Below are 24544 nucleotides of genomic sequence, written 5' to 3' on the forward strand. Positions count from 1 at the left end.
AAGAAGGAGAAGTGGATGTTCAAGACATTCTAGAACAAGGAGAACTTGCTTTTGCATGGCCAACATAACCACAGTTTCCCCAGAGTATTTTGACAAAGAAAATAAAAGCAAGAGTTACTTGTGAAAATCTGAACTGTTTTAAAAATTGGTTATGGATACTTAAACTTTCCAAGGTTTTAAAACCAAATCTCTGTTTTATTTAGTACTTAGAGTACCATAGACTTTAGTAATAAAGTGGCCCTTAGAAATGAAACTACTAAGAATTCACACATACATGATGTTTCCCTAACTGTGGGTAGAACTAAGAAACCCATCCCCAGATCTCCGTAATCAGAATCTGTGGAGGTCAAACTTGAAAATCTGCACTTTTAACAGATTTCCCCAGTGAACCCTGTGCTCAAATTTAAGAACCATGGAGATTGCCCATCTAGAGCAGGCAGCCACCGAAAGAGGTGCTGTGTGAAGTGTATAGATAGAGCCTTGGGAAACATCCAAGCTCAATCAAGTTAAAGGAAGTATATCCTCAGGAATGGACTGCAAAATCCATAATCTAGTCCATCTCACTGTAACGTGACTGCCCGGAGTGCTGATGGAACAAAAAGTTAGTCTGCAGGAGGCATTTAAAAGAAGTGAAGAGGAAGAACTTGTAGTGCTCACCCAGCGCAGACCAACAGGAGATAAAAGGATTTTATCATACTGGTGGGATTACTCTTCTGTGGGACAGAATGGCTCATCTGTTATTTCCGTAGCCTGACAACCATTTATTTTTCTATACTCCAATGATAAGCTCCTGAAAGACTATAAGTGAATTTAGTGTGTTGCTATTGTGAAGAGGTGACTCTTTTTTAAAAAATATGTATTTTATTGATTTTTTACAGAGAAGAGGGGAGAGGGAATAGAGAGTTAGAAACATCGATGAGAGAGAAACATCGACCAGCCGCCTCCTGCACACCCCCCACTGGGGATGTGCCCACAACCAAGGTACGTGCCCTTGACCGGAATTGAACCTGGGACCCTTGAGTCCGCAGGCCGACGCCCTATCCACTAAGCCAAACTGGTTAGGGCAAGAGGTGACTCTTGAACTAGTACACAAGTAACCAGCCATTGACGCTGTATTTCTAGTGCATCCATCTCCATAATAAATTAAAGCAGTGGTGTTCTGATTTGTCCAGTGGTCCCTTGTGAGGCTGGTATTTGTACATTCATTTGGTTGGCATAAATCCACCCCCCTCACGACAAATCATCTCTGGGAAGACTGGTAAGGTTTAGTTCCTGGACATGTGTTACTAGAAACTGACCCTTGAAGAGGCTGCACCCAAACTGCATCCCACGGAAGGCCCTGCTTCACTAACTAGCATCTTTCTGATGTATTTCTTTTCTTTAATGAAAACATTCCTCAAGACCAAATACTTAAAGTAAGCCATTTTACCTAACAAAAAATTATATTCTGATACATCTAGTATATAAATCTGCTTTAACCTCATGATACTTCCATATAAAATATTCATACTCAATATTTCAACAGAAGCCAGAGAAAAGCTTCTCATCTGCTATGACTTGGCCATTTGGCTTTCTTTTCTACCAAATGGTCTGGTTTTCTGATATCTATTTTCAATTAATAACCAGAATGTGCCCAGCCAGCGTGGCTTAGTGGTTGAGTGTCGACCTATGAACCAGGAGGTCACGGTTCGATTTCCGGTCAGGGCATGTGCCTGGGTTGTGGGATTGATCCCCAGTGTGGGGCGTGCAGGAGGCAACCAGTCAATGATTCTCTTTCATCATTGATGTTTCTAACTCTCTCTCCCTCTCCCTTCCTCTCTGAAATCAATAAAAACATATTAAAAAATAACCAGAATGTCATTTTTGGCCCAGTAATTAGAAAAATACTCTCTGAATGCAGAGATGACTTAAACCTGAAGGACCCTTGTAAGAAAAATGCCAAGTAAGAAACCTGCAAAGCACTATTGAAGCACAGAAGGCTCGTCCAAGATAACTCTACCCCAGGAGGCTTCCCTTCCAGCTGGACTGCCAAAGCTGCTCCGACCTACCTGGGAGCCCCACCAGAGCCTCTGCTGTCAATCAATAGCACCAGGCTGCTTCTGGCCCAGAGCATGCATTCCAAGCCGGACTCTTTTCATCTTAGTTTTGCAAATAGCTCAGGAAATAGTCACTTTGGGAATTTTTTTAAGTGGATTAAATGGAATGACTCCCTTAAAAAAACTGCCCGTAAATCAAGAGAGTCAGGTTATAAGCTATGCATTAATCTGTGACGTTGGCCAAGATATATCACTTCCCTGAGTCTCATTTACATATTAATATATTTAAACTAGATGAGATTTTTCAAATCTCTGAGGGCAGCAGAATTCCTTTTATTACACAAAAGTCTTCCATAAAACCCTACTATACAAATAGATAGAAATGCATCTTTCCTGGTATTGCTATGTGGGTATCTCCTGGTTACCACAAGCTTTATCTGTTTATAAATGAACTCTTGGCATCTACTTTAAACCTATTCTCTCCCACTCCTATTTCAATATGTAGTAGCTTCACAATCCAGAACCTGAACATCATTTTCAGTCTTCCTTCTGATTTACTTTCCACATTCAATTCTTCAATCTAATGCCATCGAAGAGGGTAGATTCCAACTCCCATAATCTATCTTCCATTTGTTCACCTTTTTCCAATTCCATTGTCATTACCCTACCCTAAAACATCATCATCTCTGGCCTATCATTCTGAACTAGACAGCCCACTTCTCTCACAACACTCCAAACAGTAGCCAGAGTGCTCTTTGAAAAACATAAATCCAATCACTTGACCCTGGCTTTCAAACAGTCATAGATTTCCTCTTGTACTTGGACCAAGTTCAAAATCCTCACCAGGAGCTAAAGCCTCGCATGATCAGATTTCCTTCCTTCCTCCAGCCTCTTCTTAAGACACTCTCCCCTCTCCCCTTCCAAGCTCAGCCATTTTGGGCTCTATTAACTTCCTCAAACACACAAAGCCTTTTCTTTCGTCAAGTCCCACCCCTCCTTTGCAAAAAAACCACACAGCTTTATTGAGATATAATTCACATATCATACAATTCACCCACGTAATCCAATAGCAGTTACTCCCCATTTTCCTCAAATCTCTCAGCCCTAGGCAACCATTAGTCTACTTTCTATCTCAATAGATTTGCCTATTCTGGACATTTCATAAAAGAGGGATCTGTGATCTTTTATAATTGCCTCCTTTCATTTAGCATAATGTTTTCAAGATTTATCAATGTTGTGACATTCGGTCTTTTACTACTCCCCCCCCCCCCCCCCGCCCACCACCACACACACACACACAATACTTTGCCTCAAGCCTCTTAAAATAGCTGTCTTATAATGTCTGGAATTTTCTTTAAAATACTTGAAGGGGGGGAACATATGAAACAAAACTGGCAAAAATGTTGATAATCACTGAAGCTAAGTAATGGGTATATAGTTCATTAAGCTATTCTATTTTTGTGTATGTTTGAAAATTTCCATAATAAAAATGTTTAAAGATAGCTATCTTTCCATCTTTTTGGTTTCAGTTTAAATAACATCTCTTCAGGGAACACCATCCTATGTTGGAGGGAACCTCCCATTTTTCCTGCCTAGTACTTATCATAACTTTTGAGTATAAAAATGTTTGTTTCATTTATTTATGGTGTGTCTCTTTCCTACTAGAATGAACACTTAGCAGGGAGACAGAACACATTTAACTTCTAGCCCAGCATCTGACCCAGAGTAAGCACACAAACACGTAATGAATGAAATTAGGGTGGCCCACCAAGAGCCCCTCCTTTTTTATTTCTTTAGGCACCTTCTTGCAAAGGTGAAAAACTAGTGCTATTCCTCATAACATGTCCTGTGCTCAAAGTTTCCTATTACAATAAACAGTAACATTTCAGAGATTTTAACCATGAGCACTCAGAAATTTCTTTAGCTGTCCATGTTTCACTCTAGAACCAACCATTCCTTTAGACAAGAAAGCTCACATAATCAGACTTGAATAAGTAGGGTGGCATGCTTGCATTATGGTTCCATTGCTATAGCTGATCTCTCCTCCCTTGGGCGGGCTTTGGCAGAAAGACCCAACGCCAACTTGGTACACAAGTTTGTCTTACTGACTTTTTAGAACCACTGTTACCAACTAAGCCATCCACTAATGTCAATAAAGTTTTTATGGGTTAAATATACACAGAAGTACATTTTACAACAGCAACTCCAATAGTACAGTAACTCCAAACATTACTTGCATTTGCTCATTTACATTGTTTAAAAAGACCTTTTTTATTTTCCTTGCTGCTCTTTAATTAAGAAATGCTGTTAAGCAGAGCATTACCACACACCCAACATGTCTACATATGGACAGAAGTCTCCCAGAGTCCATAAAAATTCATGTACAATGAAAAATACAACATATATTTTGGTCAGGGGTGCTGCTAAATGTAAGGCAAAGATCCTGTATACCACCTGTTAGACTAGTTTCTAACAGGGGGCGCAGTTATATAGGAAAACACATATTAGAGCTTGTGAAAACCAGAATACTCCTAAGAAAAAACAACAACAGAATACTCCTGAAAGAAAATGCTACAATGCTTTGGTGTCCTTTTGATTCCACAAGGGAAATCAACATGTATCTACTAAAACACATTTCTACAATAAAAATGAGTATCAACAGAAAATGTAACTGGATGTTTAAATACTTTATATACAATCAATATTAATTTTCAAATCCTATTCTTTCATATCTAATTCTTCTTCTTCCCTAACCACTGCCGCTTCAGCTACACTACTGGAAGCACGTGGCTTGTCAGAGTCTACCCTCCAACACTGTTTCCCCACCTAAGCCTTCTGTTGATGCCCAGGTTCTCTCTGGTTTTCATTATTTGTTTCGTGAAACCCTCCTTCTAAAGCCTGACATACCTGTGTTTGGGAGTCTTCCCCTCTGTTTTACAACCATTCATCAAGGCAGCACAGACCATCTCATTGCCAGCCTGGCCTGTCCAGCTGGCCCCCACTGCACACACTCAGGGACATATCTTCCAAGCAACTGGTCATGCCAATCTCACCTCAAAGCTTTCTTTCAAGTTGAATCACATACCTAGAGTGCCTTGCCTTCCCCTCCTCTTCCATTATCGAAAGTGTTCCTGAAATTCTACCTATTCAAGGCAGCTTTTCCAGGTTCAGGAGAGGTGAAAGATTCTACAGGCCTAATTCTTGCTGACAGATCTCAAAACTGCGAGGTAATTCCCTTTGCTTCGTATTCCTAAAATATTTATCGACATATATAGGGTGGGAAAAGGTAGGTTTATAGTTGTGAGTACTTGAAACACAGAATTTATTCTTGTATTATTATTTATTAATTATTGTATTATTTTCCATACAAACTATAAACCTACTTTTGCCACACTCTGTATATGTAACAAAGATTATGAGTTATAGCTAATCTTTTTGAAAAATTAATTTTTATTGATTTGAGAGAGAGAAAGGGAGAGGAACAGGGAGAGAGAAACATCGACTGGTTGCCTCTCATATTCAGGGGATTGAACCCACAACCTGGGTATGTGCTCTGACCAGGGATCAAACCTGTGACCTTTTAGTGTATGGGACGACAGTCTAACCAACTGAGCCACACTGGCCACGGTGAGTTATAGCAAATCTTAACCATAGGTAGAATAAAACAATATACATCAGCAAGCTTACTTCTTATGCTTTTGGGGGTAAGTCTAAATTTTGTTTGGAGGAAACAAATCAAGTATTAATATAATCTCTAGTCACACAAATATGTGAACATGAGAAAATCTGCCAGTTCATCAAATTTATATTATGCAGCATTGACCCAGATGAGTATATTTCTGAGAATGAAAGTGGATATGAGGTACACCTGCCCCATCTCACCTAGCTTAAAGAAGATGACATTTCTTCTTTTATAGCTTTGGGAATAGAAGTATGGAACAAAGACATTTTTTCCTAATTACAGAAAGTCAACATTCATCTTTTACTATTCCCCCCATGTACACACTCATATTCATATTCTCTCTCTCTCTCTCTCTCTCTCTCTCTCTCTCTCTCTCTCTCTCTTCATTTACAACTATAAAACTGCAGACTTACAGAAAGTAGGGATCAAGTCATCTAGGCCAGTAGTTGCCAACCTTTTGGGCCTCACAGACCACCGGTGGTCTGCTGATCTAGGCAGTGTTTAGCTTAGCATTTGATGCAAAGATGATCATGGCTTCTGAAAACGATTGAGTCAAAACTTACAAATAGATACCGAGAAGGTAACATGGAAATAGGAAGAGTAATTCTTTTTCATGAGTTTAGAAACTACAGGTGATCTTATATTTAATATACTATAACTTGTAAAAAATAATTTTTAAAATATAATGCCAAACTCTGTTCTGCATAGATGTGGGTTTACTTTAAAGCAATCCTCATCACTAAGCATTGTTAAGTGCTAACTATATGAATTACCACAGTGTCAGGGAGAAGAGACAACTGTCCTCGAAGAACTTATCTCCTTGAAGATCAGGGCACCCAGAAAAGAAAGGAAGAATGTAAGGCAACAGAAGCAGAGGAAAACGCTGGTGAAACGGGGAGAAGCCAGATGATGGGGATCCTGAATGGAAAGGGGGGTGTGACATGGACACAGTGGCATTTCAGAAAGGTGAAATAATACAAATGGAAGGAGAGGGGCAAAGACTGAGAAACCAGTGGGAAAATATTAACAAGATCTGGCGACTGATCACTGTGTAGTCCCCACCATCGACCCTCCAGATGGTGTTTATCTTACATGTAAAACGGTCCATTCCCTATTCCTTCCTGAGAGTGAGCCTTCCTAGCAGCCAAAGAAAGAAATGGTACAAAATGATTTCTAGTAATGTTATTTTCTATACTTTAAATCTAAAAATAATTTAGCCCAGGCCCTGGCCGGATAGCTCAATTGGTTGGAGCATGGTCCCGACACGCCAAGGTTGTAGGTTTGATCCCTGGTCAGGGCACATACAAGAATCAGCCAATGAATGTGTAAATAAGTGGAACAACAAATTGATGCTTCTCTCTCTCCCTCCCTCTCTCTCTCTAAAATAAAAACAAAATAATAATTAATTTAGGTTAAAAATGTTAAATAGTATTTATTTCCAGGGTTAAAAATAATCAACAACACAAATGTTTTTCTTTACCATGAGGTGAAAACAGATTCCACCATGAAAGAAGGTTTCAATGGCAACTCAAATACATATTAGGCTCTGCCAATATTCATCAATTCAACAAATATTTACCATGAAATAAATAATAAAATATTATGAATTTAATGTTATCTTCTCTTCAGGATTCAACTACAAAGTCAGAGACAGCCAATGAAGGGTAAACAACACCCAATAAGCAGCCAAAAGACAAAGGTAGCAGATTTGCCTCTGATCTTAACTTGAGATCACACAGCAAGTAAATTACTTCATTTCTCCCAGTTTCTACAAATGAGTTGAGTCCCAAAGCAATTTATATTTCTGGAATGCTTTTAGTTAACATGGATAGGTTTTCCTTTCCCATTTTTTATACTATAATTTCATTAATACTCTTGAGGTTGAAGAAGACTGGTTCTATTACCTTATAATGTACAGATAAGGATATCAGACTAAAGTGATAAAGCAATGATTACAATCTAGGTCCTTGATCCTAAATCTCATACTCTTTCTACTACATTAAGCTTACCTACTTCCTAAAATTATTTGGACAAACTACAGATGTGGGAATACTTTAGAAAGGCTAAAGCATTATACAAATGAGAGCAATATTATTTTGTTTGGGTGTGACCAGGAGAAAATGCAAGTTCTATGGGGCCTAGCAACTATACAAGTTGGGGATCCCTCTTTAACAAAAAGAACACAAAACTAAAGATCGTGGAGGGGGCTCATGAAAGTGAGGTTCCCTGAAACTGAAGCTTCATTTAGCTTCAAGGTACATCTGCCTCTGGATATAACACACACAAAAATTCACCAGTCAACCTACTAAGATCAAGAATTGCCTTCTAATACCCAACTTCTGCTTCTAAGTGGTAGGAGAAGAACACAGTGGATACAGGACCAAAAAAAAAAATTTTTTTTTCGTATCCCCTCAAGATCATTCACGATAAATCATATAACAAAAACTTCCCTGTAGAAATAGTCTTTGCTATGTCTTTATTAGGATTAAAGAACAAATTATCAACTAACAACAAAAAATATATAATGAACATATAAGAGAATTATGTCTCTAAAATAATTAAGATAGGACATCATACGATACATTAACTGTTTTATACACACAGAGAGATATAAACATACACACAATCATATTTACTCACAATTTGGCAAGCAAAAGATCTCATTAAAAAAAATTTTTTACCTCGTCTCCGCCCATAGCTCCTGGCTGCATGTAAACACAGAAGAAAACCATGTGTATTTGTATCAAAATGATGAACTTAGAAATAAAAAAAAAACATTCACACAAACCTTTCCTAAGTATTCTCAGAACTGATCTGGAGATACTGTTTAAATGGACTGCAGACATATTATACTTAAAAATCCTTTATGAAGCACAAGTTAAATTACAACCTTAAAGGGAAAAGGGAAGGCAGGGGAGGGTGGGTGGGAAGAGATCAACCAATGAACTTGTATGCATATATGCATAGACCATGGACACAGACAAAGGGGTGGTGAAGGCCTGGGGGGAGGAGGGAGGACTAAAGAGGGCCAGAAGAGGTTAACAGGGGGGGGGGGGGGGAGGGAGGAGGACGGGGGACGGGGGAAGACCTATGTAATACTTTCAACAATAAAGATTTAAAAAAAAAGAAAAAAAGAATAGCAACTCCTAAAAAGGAAAAAAATACAATAAAAATAAAAGTGTTCACCAGCAAAAAAAAAAAAAGGGGGGGGGGTCAACTGGACATGGCAGCCATTTTAAAAGACACACTAGGTGCTTAAGTTTCACACGATTCATAAAGATTTACATTGTGGCCCATTATCTATATCAGATATAGATAGAGTTCTTTAAAAATTTTTCCTAATTTATACATATTCATTTATACTATATACTATATATTATTACCATCAGACATCACCTACAAATTTTCAATGGTGGTCATTCTGAATTCTGAATTTCTACACACACACACACACACACACTTCAGAGAGTCCCCTGAAAACTATATAGAAATTTTACACAAAATTAACTCTTACTTTACAGATGTTTCTATAAAATTTTCAGTGACCAAGTTTCTCTTGGTCTCCCCATACTTTCCATACAGTATCATAGATGAGGGGAAAACATTGTATTTGTCATCTAGAAAGTGAACTGGAAGAGTAGAAAGGGATTAGTGTACTGGGTATACCCCAGGTCATGCTGAAGAATAGAGTACTTTGAAGATTATCTTCCTTAAACCTCAAGGCCCACAGAATGCACTGTTACGGTGTTTAATAGAGCGAGACTGTGGTATCATACATAAATTGATAGGAGATACTGTTATCTAAAATTATTTTCAAAGTGGAAAGTTTCTCAAATTGACAACCCCAGGTTCTATAAAAAATAAATGAAATCTTTAATCAATTTTTTAAAATATATTTTATTGATTTTTTTACAGAGAGGAAGGGAGAGAGATAGTTAGAAACATCGATGAGAAAGAAACATTGATCAGCTGCCTCCTGCACACCTCCCACTGGGGATGTGCCTGCAACCAAGGTACATGCCCTTGACCGAATCAAACCTGGGACCTTTCAGTCCGCAGGCCAACGCACTATCCACTGAGCCAAATCAGTCAGGCTTTAATCAATTTTTTAAATCATGGAGTGTCATAATAGCTTAAAACCAAGAAACAAGGATAAGCTGGGGTTGTATTTGCAGTATAAGACAGTAATAAAGAAAACTATTTCCCTCCTAGGGAAAGAATTCAGACTTTGCAGCTAGAAATTTAAAATACCAATTGGCCCGTCTCATCTTCTGTAAGTTTTCACTTTTCTTCAGACATACTCATGCTTCCCCAGTTCAAGCTCTACTTCCTCCCTAACTCCTTCTCTCACTATAATGTTCATTTTTTTAAAAAATCTTTCTTGCACTTACAAAACAGTTACTGTTTACAACACTTACAAAGGAAATACATTCCCCCCCAAAAATTTTTTTTTAACTTTTACACTTTTCATTTTTTGGAAGCTGGAATTCATCTTCCAATAGAATGTATAATAAATGGTAGTTAGTTTCTTAGGTTGGCCTCCTGAAAAGCCTACTTCATTTATAATAATATGAATGAATTAACAATAACAGATAACATTCAAAAGAGATTAAATAGGTTTTGACATCGTACCACTTATTTTTTTGTCCCTTCCCCCATTCCCAATGATGTCATGCTACCCAACACCCCCACTGCAAAACCTCTACTTAGAGAAAAAAATAAAGCATTCTGTATGTCAAAATTACTCATTTCTCTTCCAAACAACAAATTTCCATTCTTTCATTATATCTAATTTCTAACCAGATACTCAATGAAAAAGAATATGATTACAATACTAAGGTACAAATGACTCATCAGACCTAAAGGACAAATGAGAATGCTGATCAGTCAAGTCTTTATCTGCTAAATATTCAGTAATAGAAACAGATCCAGTGAACAGATCCAGACCGGTGTGGGGACAGGAAGAGCACCCTGAATTGGGGAGTGGGGAAGATTTGGAAAAAACATACTGGGGAGTTTTAATCAAAACTTCCTTAAACATGATTTTTATTCTTTGCTTTTTCTATTCTAATCAAGGACAATAAATGGATTCATGTCAGCCTAGGGACTTACGGAGTGAGTCCTTGCCTTGTATCATGGAGGCAAGATGGCATATGGAATAGGCAGCCAATTCAGTAATCTCAGATGCTTCAACTTGCTTTCTTCATTCATAATGGAATTTAATTATGTGCTACCTTGGTTCTAATTTCAGTGTTTTATCTATGATCTCTATGATGATGATTATTATAGCAGCTAAAATTTAATGAGGTACTTACTGTGTGCCAGGAACAGTTCAAAATGCTTGACACACATTAACAATATTCCCCATGATTTTATGACATAAGTATTCTTAGACTCTTCTCTCAAATGAGGAAAATGGGACACAGTATTAAGTATCTCACCTAAAATCACACAGCTAGGAAGTGGTGAACTTGGAATATAAATCTAAGCAGTCTGGCTCCAGATTCCACAGGTTTAAACACCACACTGTACTGTTAAATTCCTAGAGAGCAAGGTTGATGTCGTCTACTCCTTTTAATATCTTCTAATGAACCTGGTAGAACGCTCTGTACCAAGCTGGTATTCAACAAATACGGCTTGTTAGCTGAGTATGCAACCGAGGGAGGGAGGAACGCATGCCTTGATGGCCTTTAGAATGTAGGCCAACCCTGTTGGTGATTAAAAATGTGCTCATATGAGGGCCATTTGCAAATAGACTAATTAGATTCAAACGCTTCCCTAAGGGAGAGGTAATGACATGAACACCAAGTAGAGAAACTTGGGAGCACAAAGGCAGTGCTTTCCCATGAGAGCAAATTGGAATTTTAAACAAGAAGAATATTGAACATATAAATTTAAATGAGCCAGCACAAAACAACCCCACATAGGCGAAAGAGGGGGTAATGTGACTAGTTTCATCTACATGACATATTCTATGCTAGTGTTGATTTATATCAGATATAATAAGATCTGATATACTTTAAAAGTCATATCTACTTTCTCTAAGACCTTTAATTCTTGGTTATCAATCATCATAGCCATTACAGATAAAATTCTTTTATCATTTCATATGTATTAAATAATTTTGCATCTCATAAAATTACATTGAATTTTTAGGAGTCAAAAGTAGTGGTTCCCCTTGGCCAGGGAAGTATTCACTGGAAGGGAGTCCAAGAGGGGTTCTGTGGTATTGGTAATGTTTTGGTCTTGATCTAAGTTCTGGTTAGAGGGCTCTGTTTAATCTGTGATAACACATCAAGCTATGATCTGTGTGTGCATGGTTTGGTATGTAGATTATACTCCAATAAAAAAATAAAAACATTACAAATATTTTAGAATGGTTCACCTGGACATGCTACCATTTTTGTAGTCTTTGAATCATAAGCCTGAATAATCCAAAATTGAAAAAGAAAAGTAAAGAATCATTTCTAATCCATCAAAATAAATATAAACAGCCAGATGGAGGTGTCTTTGCTGAAGGTCACATTAAGCTACGAGCTGCTTCAGGGGCACCTTTAGGAGTCAGCAACAGGGCAGAAGACATCAAGACCAGAACCAAGCCGAAACCGGTTTGGCTCAGTGGATAGAGCGTCGGCCTGCGGACTGAAAGGTCCCAGGTTCGATTCCGGTCAGGGGCATGTACCTGGGCTGCGGGCACATCCCCAGTGGGGAGATGTGCAGGAGGCAGCTGGTCGATGTTTCTCTCTCATCGATGTTTCTAACTATCTCTCTCCTTTCCTCTCTGTAAAAAGTCAATAAAATATATTTAAAAAAAAAAAAAAAAGACCAGAACCAAGAACTACCAGACTGCCCCTTGACAACCGCTTCCCCAACTAGAACCAGAGCAGGAACTGCTGGCAGAACTACCTGGATTTCCACTGCTGTGAGAAGGCAATGACCACTAAAGGGGGTGATGTCTCCGTGTGCAAATGGTACCAGTGTGTGTACAAGTCCCTCTGCACCAGGCAGAAAGCATGTTCCCTGGGAAGATCTGAGCTGGCTACACCCACCTGTCCTCTGCCCTTCAACCTTCTCCCAGGGAGGTGAAGGGGGACCTGGATACATCCCACCCTGGGGTCCTGAAGTATAGCTTAACTAATAATAAAAACTTGTTGGAAAAGTATAAAAATACATATATACACATATACAGAGTGGAGTGAAAGTAAGTTTACAGTTGTGAGCACACGAAATACAGAGTTTATTCTTGTATAATTATTTTTCCATATGAACAACTGTAAACCTACTTTTGCCATACCCTGTATATATATAGAGGTCCAGGCAGTTGGCAGTGGGATAGGCCAGAGTTATTCTCAAATAAGTTTACATGATCAATGACTAGTACATTGTGAACGGCACTCTCACGTTAATGGAATGGTGCCTTGTTAGCCATACGAGAAAACGCTGTAAAGGCATCATCTGTTACTCCTTATGACTTGGCCCGTAATTGGTTTAAAATAGCTGCACTCATACACAGGATTCCCCAAGGGCATGTTATGATCTGATTTAAAAATCTAAAGTAATTCTTCAACTACATGGATTCACCCAAATTTGCTTAAGTTTCTCTAAGCAAAGTAACATTATATACAGGTTCCACTATAAAGGCTCAAAGACAAGGGGTCATGGGGAGACTGAGATCTCCATTCTGTTGTGGATCAGGAGAGCATGCACTATTTTCCAGGAACGTAAGCAGAGTCCCTGGGAAGCTGAATTGATGAAAACCAGATGAACAAGATACAAGAACTTAATATAACATTTTATTAACTGGCTTGGAAATATCTGTCAGGACTAGTAAAAGTCAACTGTAGAAAGAAATTGTTTATTTCTTTCCTTGCAATAAAATCAGTTTCTTAAAAACACCTTGCAAACTTATTTTTTGAATTCCACTTCAGTAAGCAAAATTAAATTCTATTCAAACATCTAATGGCCCCTGTCCAGCTTCCATCTAAGTATTTATTAGTCATGCAAAAAATTCCACCAAGAGATGAGTTAAAGATCTTAAAGTTACTAAAAGAATGTCCCCTTTTCCCTAATTAGATGTAAATTCCCAAAGAGCAGGAACGATGGGAGTTTATCTCATAAATGCTCCTCTTCCATCTTTGTCTTCATAGGGGTAGGTAACATAGTTTTAGGCGAGTGATTCTCAATCTGGCACTCTGTAATTTGAAAGATCAACTTCTCTATAAACAACATGAACTTAGCAGGTAAAAATGATGCTTGAAGGGATGGGGTACATTTTCACCTGCTACATTTACAGAAAGTGTTTGGATGTTTTAAAGCCCCTTCTTCCTACCATTCTCTCTTTGACTTTTCATATTTTTCTCAGAAAAATCTTTCCATTTCATTTGCAAGCCTAGAAAGTAACACTAAACAGTAAATAATACTAGTGTTACTGACATACTTTACAAAAGAGAAGAAATACCATGAAGTAAAATGTAATAACCTATTGATGATTTATCATGCTCCAGGCACTGCATGCTAAATGTTAACCAAATCTATTCTAATTGCAAAGCAACTACCATAATATACATTTCCAGATGGACACACTGAGGCCCAGGAAGGTGACTGGGACCAGGTTACTCAGCTACTAAAACAGCAAAGCTGGGACTGAGTCCAGGTCAACACTGGCTCCACCGCATTTATTCTTTTTTTCCCTTTAAGTTGAGGTATTATTTATATTCAATAAAATCCAACCACTCTAAGTGTACAGTTTGATCAATTTTGGTAATAATACAGTGAGGTAACCACTACCATTATAATCAAGATATAGAACAGTTCATCTCCCTAAAAAATGTCCTTATGCCCTTTTGCTGTTGAACCCATGGCCCCTGGTAACCATTAATTTGCTTTCTGTACTATAGTTTGTGTACCCTTTTGACAACTTCACATTAATGGAATAAATGTGTTTGGCTTCCTTTATGTAGCACACAGTATTTCTGAGATTTATCCATGATGTTGCCTGTGTTAATATTTTTTTCTTTTTTGTTAATCCTCACGCAAGGATACTTTTTCCATTAATTTTTAGAGAGACTGGCAGGGAGGTGGGGGAAGGGAGTATGGAGAGAAAGATCAATGTGAGAGAGACACCTCAATTGGTTGCCCTCACATGCACCCCGACTGAGGTCGGGGACTGACCTGCAACCCAGGTACGTGCCCTTGACTGGACATTGAACCTGCAATGTTCTAACCACTGAGCGAGCACGCTGGCCAGGGCAATATTTCTTTTCTTTTTATTGCTGAGTAGTATTCCATAGTACTAGTATGGAAATACCAGTTTACCCATTCCCCAGTAGTTATGAAATGAAATATGTCCCCCCCAAAATTTATACACTGTAGCCTTAACTCCCAATGTGACTGTTTTTGAAGAGAAGGTCTTTAAAGAATTAAGGTTCATGAGGTCATAAGGGTAAGGCCCTGATCCAATAGGACTGGTGTCCTTATAAGAAAAGGAGATACTGGGACTGCACAGAGAAAAGTCATGCGAGGGTCAAGAAAGAAGGCATCCATCTGCCAGCCAACGAGAGAGGCCTCAGGAGAAACCGACCCTGCTGCTACCTTGTCCTTGGACTTTCAGCCTCCAAAACTATGAGAAAATAAACTTCTGTTTTGTTAGGGCAGCCCCAGTAAAGTAATACACCAGTTGACAGACATTTGAAAGCCTTTACTCTTAAATCCCAACATTGAAGAGCCAGTATTTCAACCTATCAAGTCCTTGAAAGTGCCCAGAAATTTCTTTAGAGTTTCCACAAACTTCATTCTCTAAGTGTCTGCTTTTAGTAGCATCATCTAAGATGAATGAAAAATAACTTTGCAATCAAATTATATTTCATTTCATTATTACTACCATAGCATTAGTTTTTTATTCATCATTATACTTAAAGCTGTTATTTTATGAATTAAAATCAGTGTTTTAATAGGTATTTTTAGATTCCACATATAAGTGAGATCATGTGATACTTATCTTTCTCTGACTGGCTTGTTTCATTTAGTATAATACTCTCCAGGAATATATTCATTTTAAATTAAAAACCAGGTAAGCTGCCCAGGTAGCAAATCAGTAATGGATCAAGGATTTAAACCCAGATCTGTTTGCCCTTCCTCCCCCAAACTGCATTATTTCCACTATACTAGGCTGAAGAAAAAAACTTACGCAGTTATCAAAGGTATCTGTGTGGGAGGAGCAACAAAGAAAAGAAGGCAAAGTTTCATCTACTTCAGTTTACCTAGGGATCCTGAGCATACCAAGTCCTGGAAAGCAGACTCCCAGTCTGCACTGACTAGAGGCCTCGTTGGAAGTATGGTTAAAATCCCGCCACTAACAAGGAAGACTACGTTCTGAAAGTAAAACTGATCCTTTTGGAGGTGCACTAATTCTCCAAGATCAATAGAGTATTCTTTAGCTAACTCTTATAAAGGAGCTAAATGCAACTTGAGTGATCTTTTAGGGAAAACCCAAGAGTAGAAATCACACTGGATTAAGAGGCTGACTGGCAGAATAAAGTGTGTGTCCAAGCCACAGATGACGATTTGCTGGCTGCATGACATCAGCAAGTTCCTTTACCCTTTTTAGAAAATGAAAACACTGCCATGTTTTAAACAAGATTACAATAAAGATGAGATGAATGAGCATCATTTTCAACTTTCCTATCAAAGTGGCCCAATGGCAAAGGAAAATGAATCAAAGAGCTTTTTTAAAAAGATTCTTAAAAAATGTTTTAGAGGGATAGGGAGAGAGAAAGAGAAACATCAATTGGCTCCTACCAGAGCATGTGTCCTGATCAGGAATCAAACCGGCAACCCCTTCGGTGCACAGATGGTGCTCAACCAACAGAGCCACACCAGCCAGAGTGACCCTTTTGATGTTTTAAAATATGTTACAGAATCATAGAATCTTCTGCATGAAAGCAATCATTAAGATGACCTAATTTCAGTCCCCTTTTCTTAAAGATGAGAACATTTAGAGGCTAAAGGGGGCAATTTAAGTAACATGCACCAAGTGGAAAGAACATAAGCAAAATCTCTTCTTTAAAAGCAGAGAATTAAAGAGAATCTAAACAAAGTATCAAAACCTTTTAGAAAGAAAAATGTCTTCTAGCTTCATTTTTACTTTACACAGAAAATAAAAAATTATATCCTCTCCCTCTTGCAAAAGAGAACTCACATCATGTCAGATTCAATCTTTCCTCAAATGCACACTCACTCCTTCAGGCAGACACACTACCATGCTGTTCTTTTACATTCGACTCTACATCTAACCACCTGGCTGAAGGGTTTTCACAAACTTTCACAAAATTGCAGAAGCTCAGCAAGTTAAGCATACCTATTCATCTTCACCCCAATGTACCTACATCTAGAAAAAAAATTAGAGGTAGCACAATCTGAATGTAAAGTGACCGTTCTTTTAGAAATTAGAACATAGAGGTGAATACTCTGTAGTAAAGTTTTATTGTTTCTAAGACCCTCTAAAAGGGGATACTAGCTCTTTAGAACAAAATGTGCACACACTGAATGAGAACCGCACTGTCAAGCACTGTCATGGGTTCTCTGCAGAGCTCACTAGGAGGTAGACTGCATGTTGGAGCCAAAAGAAAAATGAAATATATATTTTAGAGATAACCTGAAATCTGCCCTAAGGAACTCCACTGGCATTTTAACATCCCTACTCAAGAGGGAAAGGGGCCATATTGTACACAACCCTAGATTTAACCAGGATGTCCACCAGGTGTATCAGGAGTTAGCTCGTATATCTGAAAGGATAAGAGTGGACAACCTGATATCACTCATTTGATAGAGGAGAAAACTTAAAATCAATGGCTGTATAGGTCCTTCTGACAACTGATAATTTCAGTTTAGATGACCTCAGCAGTGGTAATTCTCAGAGGAAAAGAACGTACTAGGAACACCAAAGAATGGGGAATTAGCCCATTCACACTTAGGAAGTAGTACTGAGAAGTGAGAATGCTCACCAGGATACCTGTCTCTCTCATCAAGTCAGGATTGAGAATATGATGTCTTCTTCAAAGTATTTATTTGATCCATAGACACTTGGGAGGAGAATTGATGCCAGCCAGAAATTTCTTCCAGGATTAACTAATACAATGACTTTCTGGTTAACAAGGTTTTGATGCTCCAGAATTCAATCCAATAATTATTACTGACAAAAATATTTCTAACTTAAAAAGCTGTTGACAACTGTATACTACGTAAACTCTATTAATGGGATGTCCAGTTTGAACTGTGGCTACCTACCAAAATGAGAAAATTCTGAATTATGCATAAATAAGTTGACTTAGTCCTTCACATTATCTAACCCACTCCTCCCCTCTATCCCTTCACCTCCCTCCTTTCCTCCTCCTCTTTCCTTACTCCATCCCCATGGTATGCAGCAGGGGTCAGCTAAGTTCTCTGTAAAGGACCAGATAGAAAACAGTTTAGGCTTTTGGGCTCTACCGTTGTAACACAACAGTAGCCAAAGACAATCCATAAAGGAATGGGAGTGGCTGCGTTTCAATAAAGCTCTTTACAAAAGTAGGCAGTGGGCTCACAGGGCTGCAGTTTGTCAACCCCTGGCACTCTGTAGCCATTCCCAAACTTTAGCCTCCATCACAATAACCTACAGGACTTGTTAATACACAGATTTCTGGGCCCCATCCGTAAAGTTTATGATTCAGCAGGTCTGGAGTGGGACTTGAGACTCGACATTTTTAATAAGTTCCCAAAGGATGCTGATGCTCCAGGGACCACACCTTCAGAACCACTAGTATAAAATAATGGTCTACATTTTACTCATTGAAATGTTGAAATGTAATAAACAATTAAAAAGTGGAAATATCCCAATAAATCATTACTTAGTCAGTTATATAATGTCTAATCACTGGGGTGTACACCTGAAACAAATATAATACTGTATGTCAACTATAATAGAAAAATAAAAAAAAATTACTAAGAAGAAAAAAACATGGAAATAACATGCTGTAAACTTGACTGCTAATTTTATAGGATATTTCACATGAAGACTTACTGTTAAGTGCCATTATATTATCTGTTCCTGGATGATGGAAATTTATTCCCATGCGTCCTAAAAAATAAAATAATTTTATTTTAAGCACAAAGAAAATAATGCTTAATATAATCATTTCAAAACATTGTAAAATACGAACATTACAAAAAGCTAAAACAAATTAATCGACAACAAACAATGCTATCAAAGGCCATAGCGATCACAAAAGTTTTTAAATCAAGTCATAAAATATACACATGAAAAATTTTAAAACAAAGCCAAAGTCTCAATAACAACAAATAAAACAAAACAAAACAATAAGCTCCCATTATAATCTTCTGAAATTTTAATACATCTCTGCATTCCGATTTAAACATGCCAACTCCCTGAATTAAGCATTTTATTTAAACAACCATTCACAGTGCCCTTCAAATTCAAGCAGAAAAATAATGAATTCAAGAACTATATAAACTTGAAGCTAAGGAGGAATAAAAAGATAAAGTTCTCATAGTGACTCAAAAATGCAACAATTACCAGAATGGCAACTGGAAGATGGTTAAGTTTATATAATGAATTGGGGAACAATGACAATCTAAAAACCTGGGGTTCTTATTGCTGCCCCTATCACTAATTAGTTGTATGACCTTGGGCATAATGTTTATCTTCAGACCTTTGTCCTTATAGTAGTTACAAGGGTTGCAAACTTCTGCCCACACTGGCTGGCTACCTGTGTTTGTTCCCCTCCTTGAGCTAAGAATCATTTTTATATTTTTAAAGGGTTATAAAACAAAAATTAAAAAACAAATAATAATGTGTGACAGAGACCATGTGGCCCACAGGCCTAACATATTTACTCTCTGGCCCTTTACAGACAAAGTGACAAGAATAAATCAGATATTTCAACTAACAGCCTTCAAGGTTAAGAGCGGAAGATGTAGATATTTGATTTGCTTTTTCATTAATTATTTAGGAAAAGGAGGTGGGTGTTTCAAAACAAATATGAAACAGAGAGAGTTTTATATGAGAAAAAAATGTACTTAGTAAGTTTTCTTGACCAATTCCCGCAACAAAATCATTACTGAAACAATGCTTTTGTGTAAAGCTAATATCTACGAACTTGGCTCTGCTAGGTTTTCATGTCCAATTGTGTCAAGAGTTAACATGAAATTCTCAGAAAAATGTTAATTTCAGGTCACTACCATTGTTTAAATAAATGTCAACAGCATTTGGGGGGAGACTGGTGCAGAGAAAGCTGGAGATAAGGAAGTGATTGACTCTTACAACAAATACAGTGTTATAAACAACTGCAAAAGGCCAGTCATCATTTGGTATTGAATTCTGTTATGGGGTACTGAAGGCAAACAGCATTATCAAACTCTTGTGGCCCAAAAGGGAAAAATCACAGTATTTGCCTCAACTAAAAAGGGGGAATCATGAATTCCTTGTGAAATCAAAACCATCGTAATCTCTTAAAGACCCTCAGATCATAGTAATTTGTGAAAGGTCATTCATATTAAGGCATAAGGAAAAAACAAAACTCTTAAGTTGCTTGCATTGATGTGTGTGTGTATGTGTGTGTGACAGAGAGAGTAATTAAGAATGGAAAAATCATCAACAGTTGATGGATTCTGATGAAACTGTTCTAATTTTATCATAAAGCATTAAAGAACTTTCCCAAAAAATTATTTTCAGTTTTTATTATTTTAAACTTCCTTATCCGGAGGAAGATATTACATCTATCTCCAATTTTGTGGAAACTATTTTGCTAACATTTATATTATGGTAAAATTCTTTTTAATAATATATTTGAATGTTTTCTACAGAAAAATCATCATATTAGTAACAAATCATCTCTTAATAACTGAATTGACTGTTTTATTGTTTTTAATGAATTTTTAAGGTCTTTTCATATTTACCAAAAGCTAATAATTAGGAGTTTCAAAAACTACCAATTGTTAAAAGACAAATTTAACAGTATCTATGTGTCATATGTTTTTCCAGCTCCTAAGTCAAGTTAGAGTCCCTAAAAATTATAGTCTGTACCATATGCTGGGAGTGCTATCTCCTACCACCACCTTGATCAGAGCCTATTATAGGAAAATTTGTCACCAGAACAGACTTTGACTCAGTAGAGAGAATTTCATTCTGATTTTAGTTAGCAATATCAATATTCTCTCCATTATTTTCAGATAGCCAAGATACTCTATGGATTCATTACCACCAAATACTAACAGTCATGAAAACTAGATATGATTTACACATATTCTGAGGTATTCACATTTAACAGTAAATAGCCCAGTCACTGCAAAGTCTGCCTAAAAATGCAACGAGAGTTCAAAATCACTGCCTATCCAAACTTTAGGAAATATTATGTAGAGAAGGTCTCTCTGCTCTTTAAGCAAGGAATATTCAGAGGTAAGTGTGGTTCTTAAAAGCTAGGTATGTTCCCTAAACATTCCTAGAATAATAAAGGGTTATCAAGAAAGCAAAGTAAGCCCAAATTTAGCTGATCCTCATTCAACTTCTTTTATTTCTTGTGCTAAGCTCATTAATGGTAAAGAATTATGTAGTTTATGCCTGGCTCATGTGGTTCAGCAGTAACTGAGTTGAGTGTTGACCCAGGAACCAAGAGGTCACTGGTTTGATTCCCGGTCAGGGCACACGCCAGGTTGCAGATTAGATCCCAAATAGGAGCATGCAAGAGGCAGCCAATCGGTGATGTTCCTCTCTCATCGATGTTGCTATCTCTCCATCCCTCTCCCTTCCTCTCTCTAAAAATCAATAAAAAACATTTTAAAAAGAATTATGTAGTTTACAATCACTGCATCAAACAATAGTTATTGTATGTTTCTGTATGCCCCTCTCTGCAGTCCTCCAGAAGTTGGATCCTTTTTGGACGCTTTCCATGAGGTTTTAGGACTTTTCAGCCAGGAAAAATGAAAATGAAAAGAAGCTTGGTAGCTTTCTAATTAATCATCCTCCATCTCATAATGATTTCTTCTGATTGAATCTTTCTAAAGATGCAGCAAAAACAAGAGCCTTGGGCAATGTTTTGTAGACGAAGGCATCACTACTTGCTAAAAAGCAGAAACTTTTTTGTTTTTCCTGGTATCCTCCCTAATTCTGTTAGCCTCTTTGACCCATGGATCTCTGGATCAATATATTCAATAAAATATATTATAAAAAAAACTCTGGGTCAATGCCAGACTCACCAGAACCAATTATTTAAAAATAATCTATTTTTTCCCCCAACTAAATGCAAATTATTTTTAGTAAAACCACTTCTGGCTTCTTTAAGCTACTTTCTTTACCTCTTCAAAAGTTCACGTTTAGATTATAAAGTGCAATATATCTTCATTGGAGAAAAATGAGACAATAGAGAAAAATAAAGAAAATAAGGTCACCAATCAAAGACAAGCTCTGTTAACACTCTGATTTACAGTCTTCCAGTTTAGAAACTGCATATGACCAAAGGTTTCTTTTCTAAAATTGGGGATTATTTTATAATTTTATTTTTTATTTAATATTTTGAATGCCTTAAGTCTTACAGTTATTACGGCATTTTGGAGGAAAGACAAAAATATAACAGCAAAAGAAAAACCGATTCCAAATTCAGATGAGGCCATTTCTTTTTCCTTTCTTTTGTCCAACAAACACTGCTGTTTAATCAGCTGTGAAAATAGAATCAAGTGTGTGACATCTGGTGATTTTTGTTAATTCAGTCTGGTGCTGCCAGCGTGACATTTTGTCACCTGTCCATGGTCTGCTATTTTTAAATTGTTCTTGTCAGCTAGCTATCTTTTAAGTATAGTGTAAAATATAAGGTTTCGAAAACTGGAAGGCCTACTTGGTTTTGCTGAGTTGAATGATGCTGTGGAAATCTGAGGCTGTGTCCCACTTTTCCCACTGCAAGGGGCTTGGTAAATGGGGGTCAGAGGGGATAGAGGGAGAGTTTGGAGAACAGGATTCCATATGGTTATTCAGACTGTAAAAATCAGTCTCGTAAGCTCAATTCACATTCATATTTAAGAGAACAGTTATTCTTTTTAAAAAACTACCTCTACTATTATTCAAAGTGTCAGAGCCCAACTAAAGCTGTACTTTTATATGCCCAAAATTAAAATTAGAATTTTTATTAATTCATACTTAATTATGCAAAGTCACCTCTTCACTTCTGCAATATGTTATGTGATAGGGAACAACTGCTGTATCTTCCCGCAATCATCCCCATTTGCTCTAAAAAGTCAAGTCCTTCAAGAGACCTTCCCAGAACAGAATGTGAGTGCCATGTTCTAGAAAAGGTTATAAGACAAAATGAATATTCTACTGGATTCTGTTTCCTACCACTCTTCTCTATAAAGTTGAAGGTATATACCTTCAGAGAAAGTATCCACAAGATGTAATAATATGATATGCAAGAATACAATAAAATGGTCTTTTAAATCCCTTTCAGGGAAAAATGATTAGAGACTGGTACTATAATATTCTAAATATGTTCCAAAGAACCAAGAAGCAAAAGCTGTGAGCTTAGACCTGAGGTCAAATCCTAGCTTCTTTGCATACCAGTAGTGGATAATTTTTAGCACGTGCCTACATTTCCTCATTTCAGGCCATACTCTGGAACAATTAAATCGGAATTTCTGGAGGTAGTACCCAAGATTAAAGTACTCAGTCTTTTTCTTTCAAAATTCTCAGGAGAAAAAAAAAACCTCACAGGTGATTACATTGCTATATTGAAAGGATCATTGGGCAAATTAATGGGAGGTACCTATAAAAAGATCACTCAACTTCTATCTATTGTGTCTCTCCCCCCGCCACCCTCACTCCTAGTATAGAACAATCACTTTTTTTCTAATTTAGAACCTGTGCCCTAAAACTTTGTGTAATCTGCTAACTTTTATATCAGATAAGCTAGAGCTTAAGGAAGGTAACACAAAATAGAACTGGAGTAATGATTCAGGTTCGTGAAGAGACAGTATGTTTTTCTAAACAAACTAAGTGTAATGACAGGTGCACTTTTCCTAAAACGAGGAAACCTCAACACGCCACAAAAAGGGCCAATTTTGTGAAAGGCTAAATGCCACTAAATATAAATCGTAATGAATAAATAAAATGCCCTACAACACCAAAGGGGTGGCATCTATGCCTTCCAAATTTCTGTCAATTTGAATTTTAAAGCACTATTATCGGAAGACAGCTATTTTTTCCCCCAGTTTGAGTATATATTTGAAAAGCAAACCCTTCAAGATCAGTTCTCAACTGACACCTGCTCTTTTCATTTCTCAAATTTCAGTTCCATGAATGGTGAAGAGAAAATCTTGTCTCTCAATGTCACCTCCACTGCCCAATGTACTGTGGTTGGTATTTCCCTATTCTTCTCTCTCAGTACTTTGTCTTTGAATCTTAATCCTAAGGGAGGGTATGATTAATCAAACCTAATGACCCTGGGTTTTCATAGGGGTTCCCCAGCAGCTAGATGAACCCTCATCATTAGCAGCAAGTCAGTGGACCACTGTAAGGAGGGTATAAGGATGAACCTCTTCCCTTATCCCTTATTCCCAATGCCAGAAATCCCATTAATCCTCACAGTTATGAGAAGCGTTGAATATCCCTTCAGTCCACTAGAAAAGAGGGCAGAGAATAATTCCTCCCACCCAGGCCTCACTCATACCTAGACCAACCCCAAGGACTTTTGTACTTAGAAAAGAAATAAGGAACCGTTTTCATTAGTTCATCACCCATCTCAAAACTCTCCTTCTCATCTCTTGGAGACATTATCTCAAATGAACA

General features: G+C 37.5%; 1 protein-coding gene across 7 annotated transcripts in view; it reads right to left on the reverse strand.

Moving 5' to 3' along the window:
* Positions 1 to 24544, reverse strand: part of CPEB3 (cytoplasmic polyadenylation element binding protein 3) — a 182324-nt gene that overhangs the window by 76917 nt on the left and 80863 nt on the right. For 6 of the 7 annotated variants that reach the window (XM_081104323.1, XM_081104326.1, XM_081104324.1 and 3 more), the window contains exons 4-5: positions 18776 to 18832; positions 8400 to 8423 (exon numbers count right to left, since the gene is read on the reverse strand). In XM_081104323.1, the coding sequence (XP_080960449.1) occupies positions 8400 to 8423; positions 18776 to 18832 (81 nt within the window). The remainder of the gene's footprint in view (positions 1 to 8399; positions 8424 to 18775; positions 18833 to 24544) is intronic. The other variant, XM_081104328.1, reaches the window with a different exon arrangement.

This window comes from Myotis nattereri, assembly GCF_964212035.1.
Source record: "Myotis nattereri genome assembly, chromosome: 13".
Classification (NCBI taxonomy): domain Eukaryota; kingdom Metazoa; phylum Chordata; class Mammalia; order Chiroptera; family Vespertilionidae; genus Myotis; species Myotis nattereri.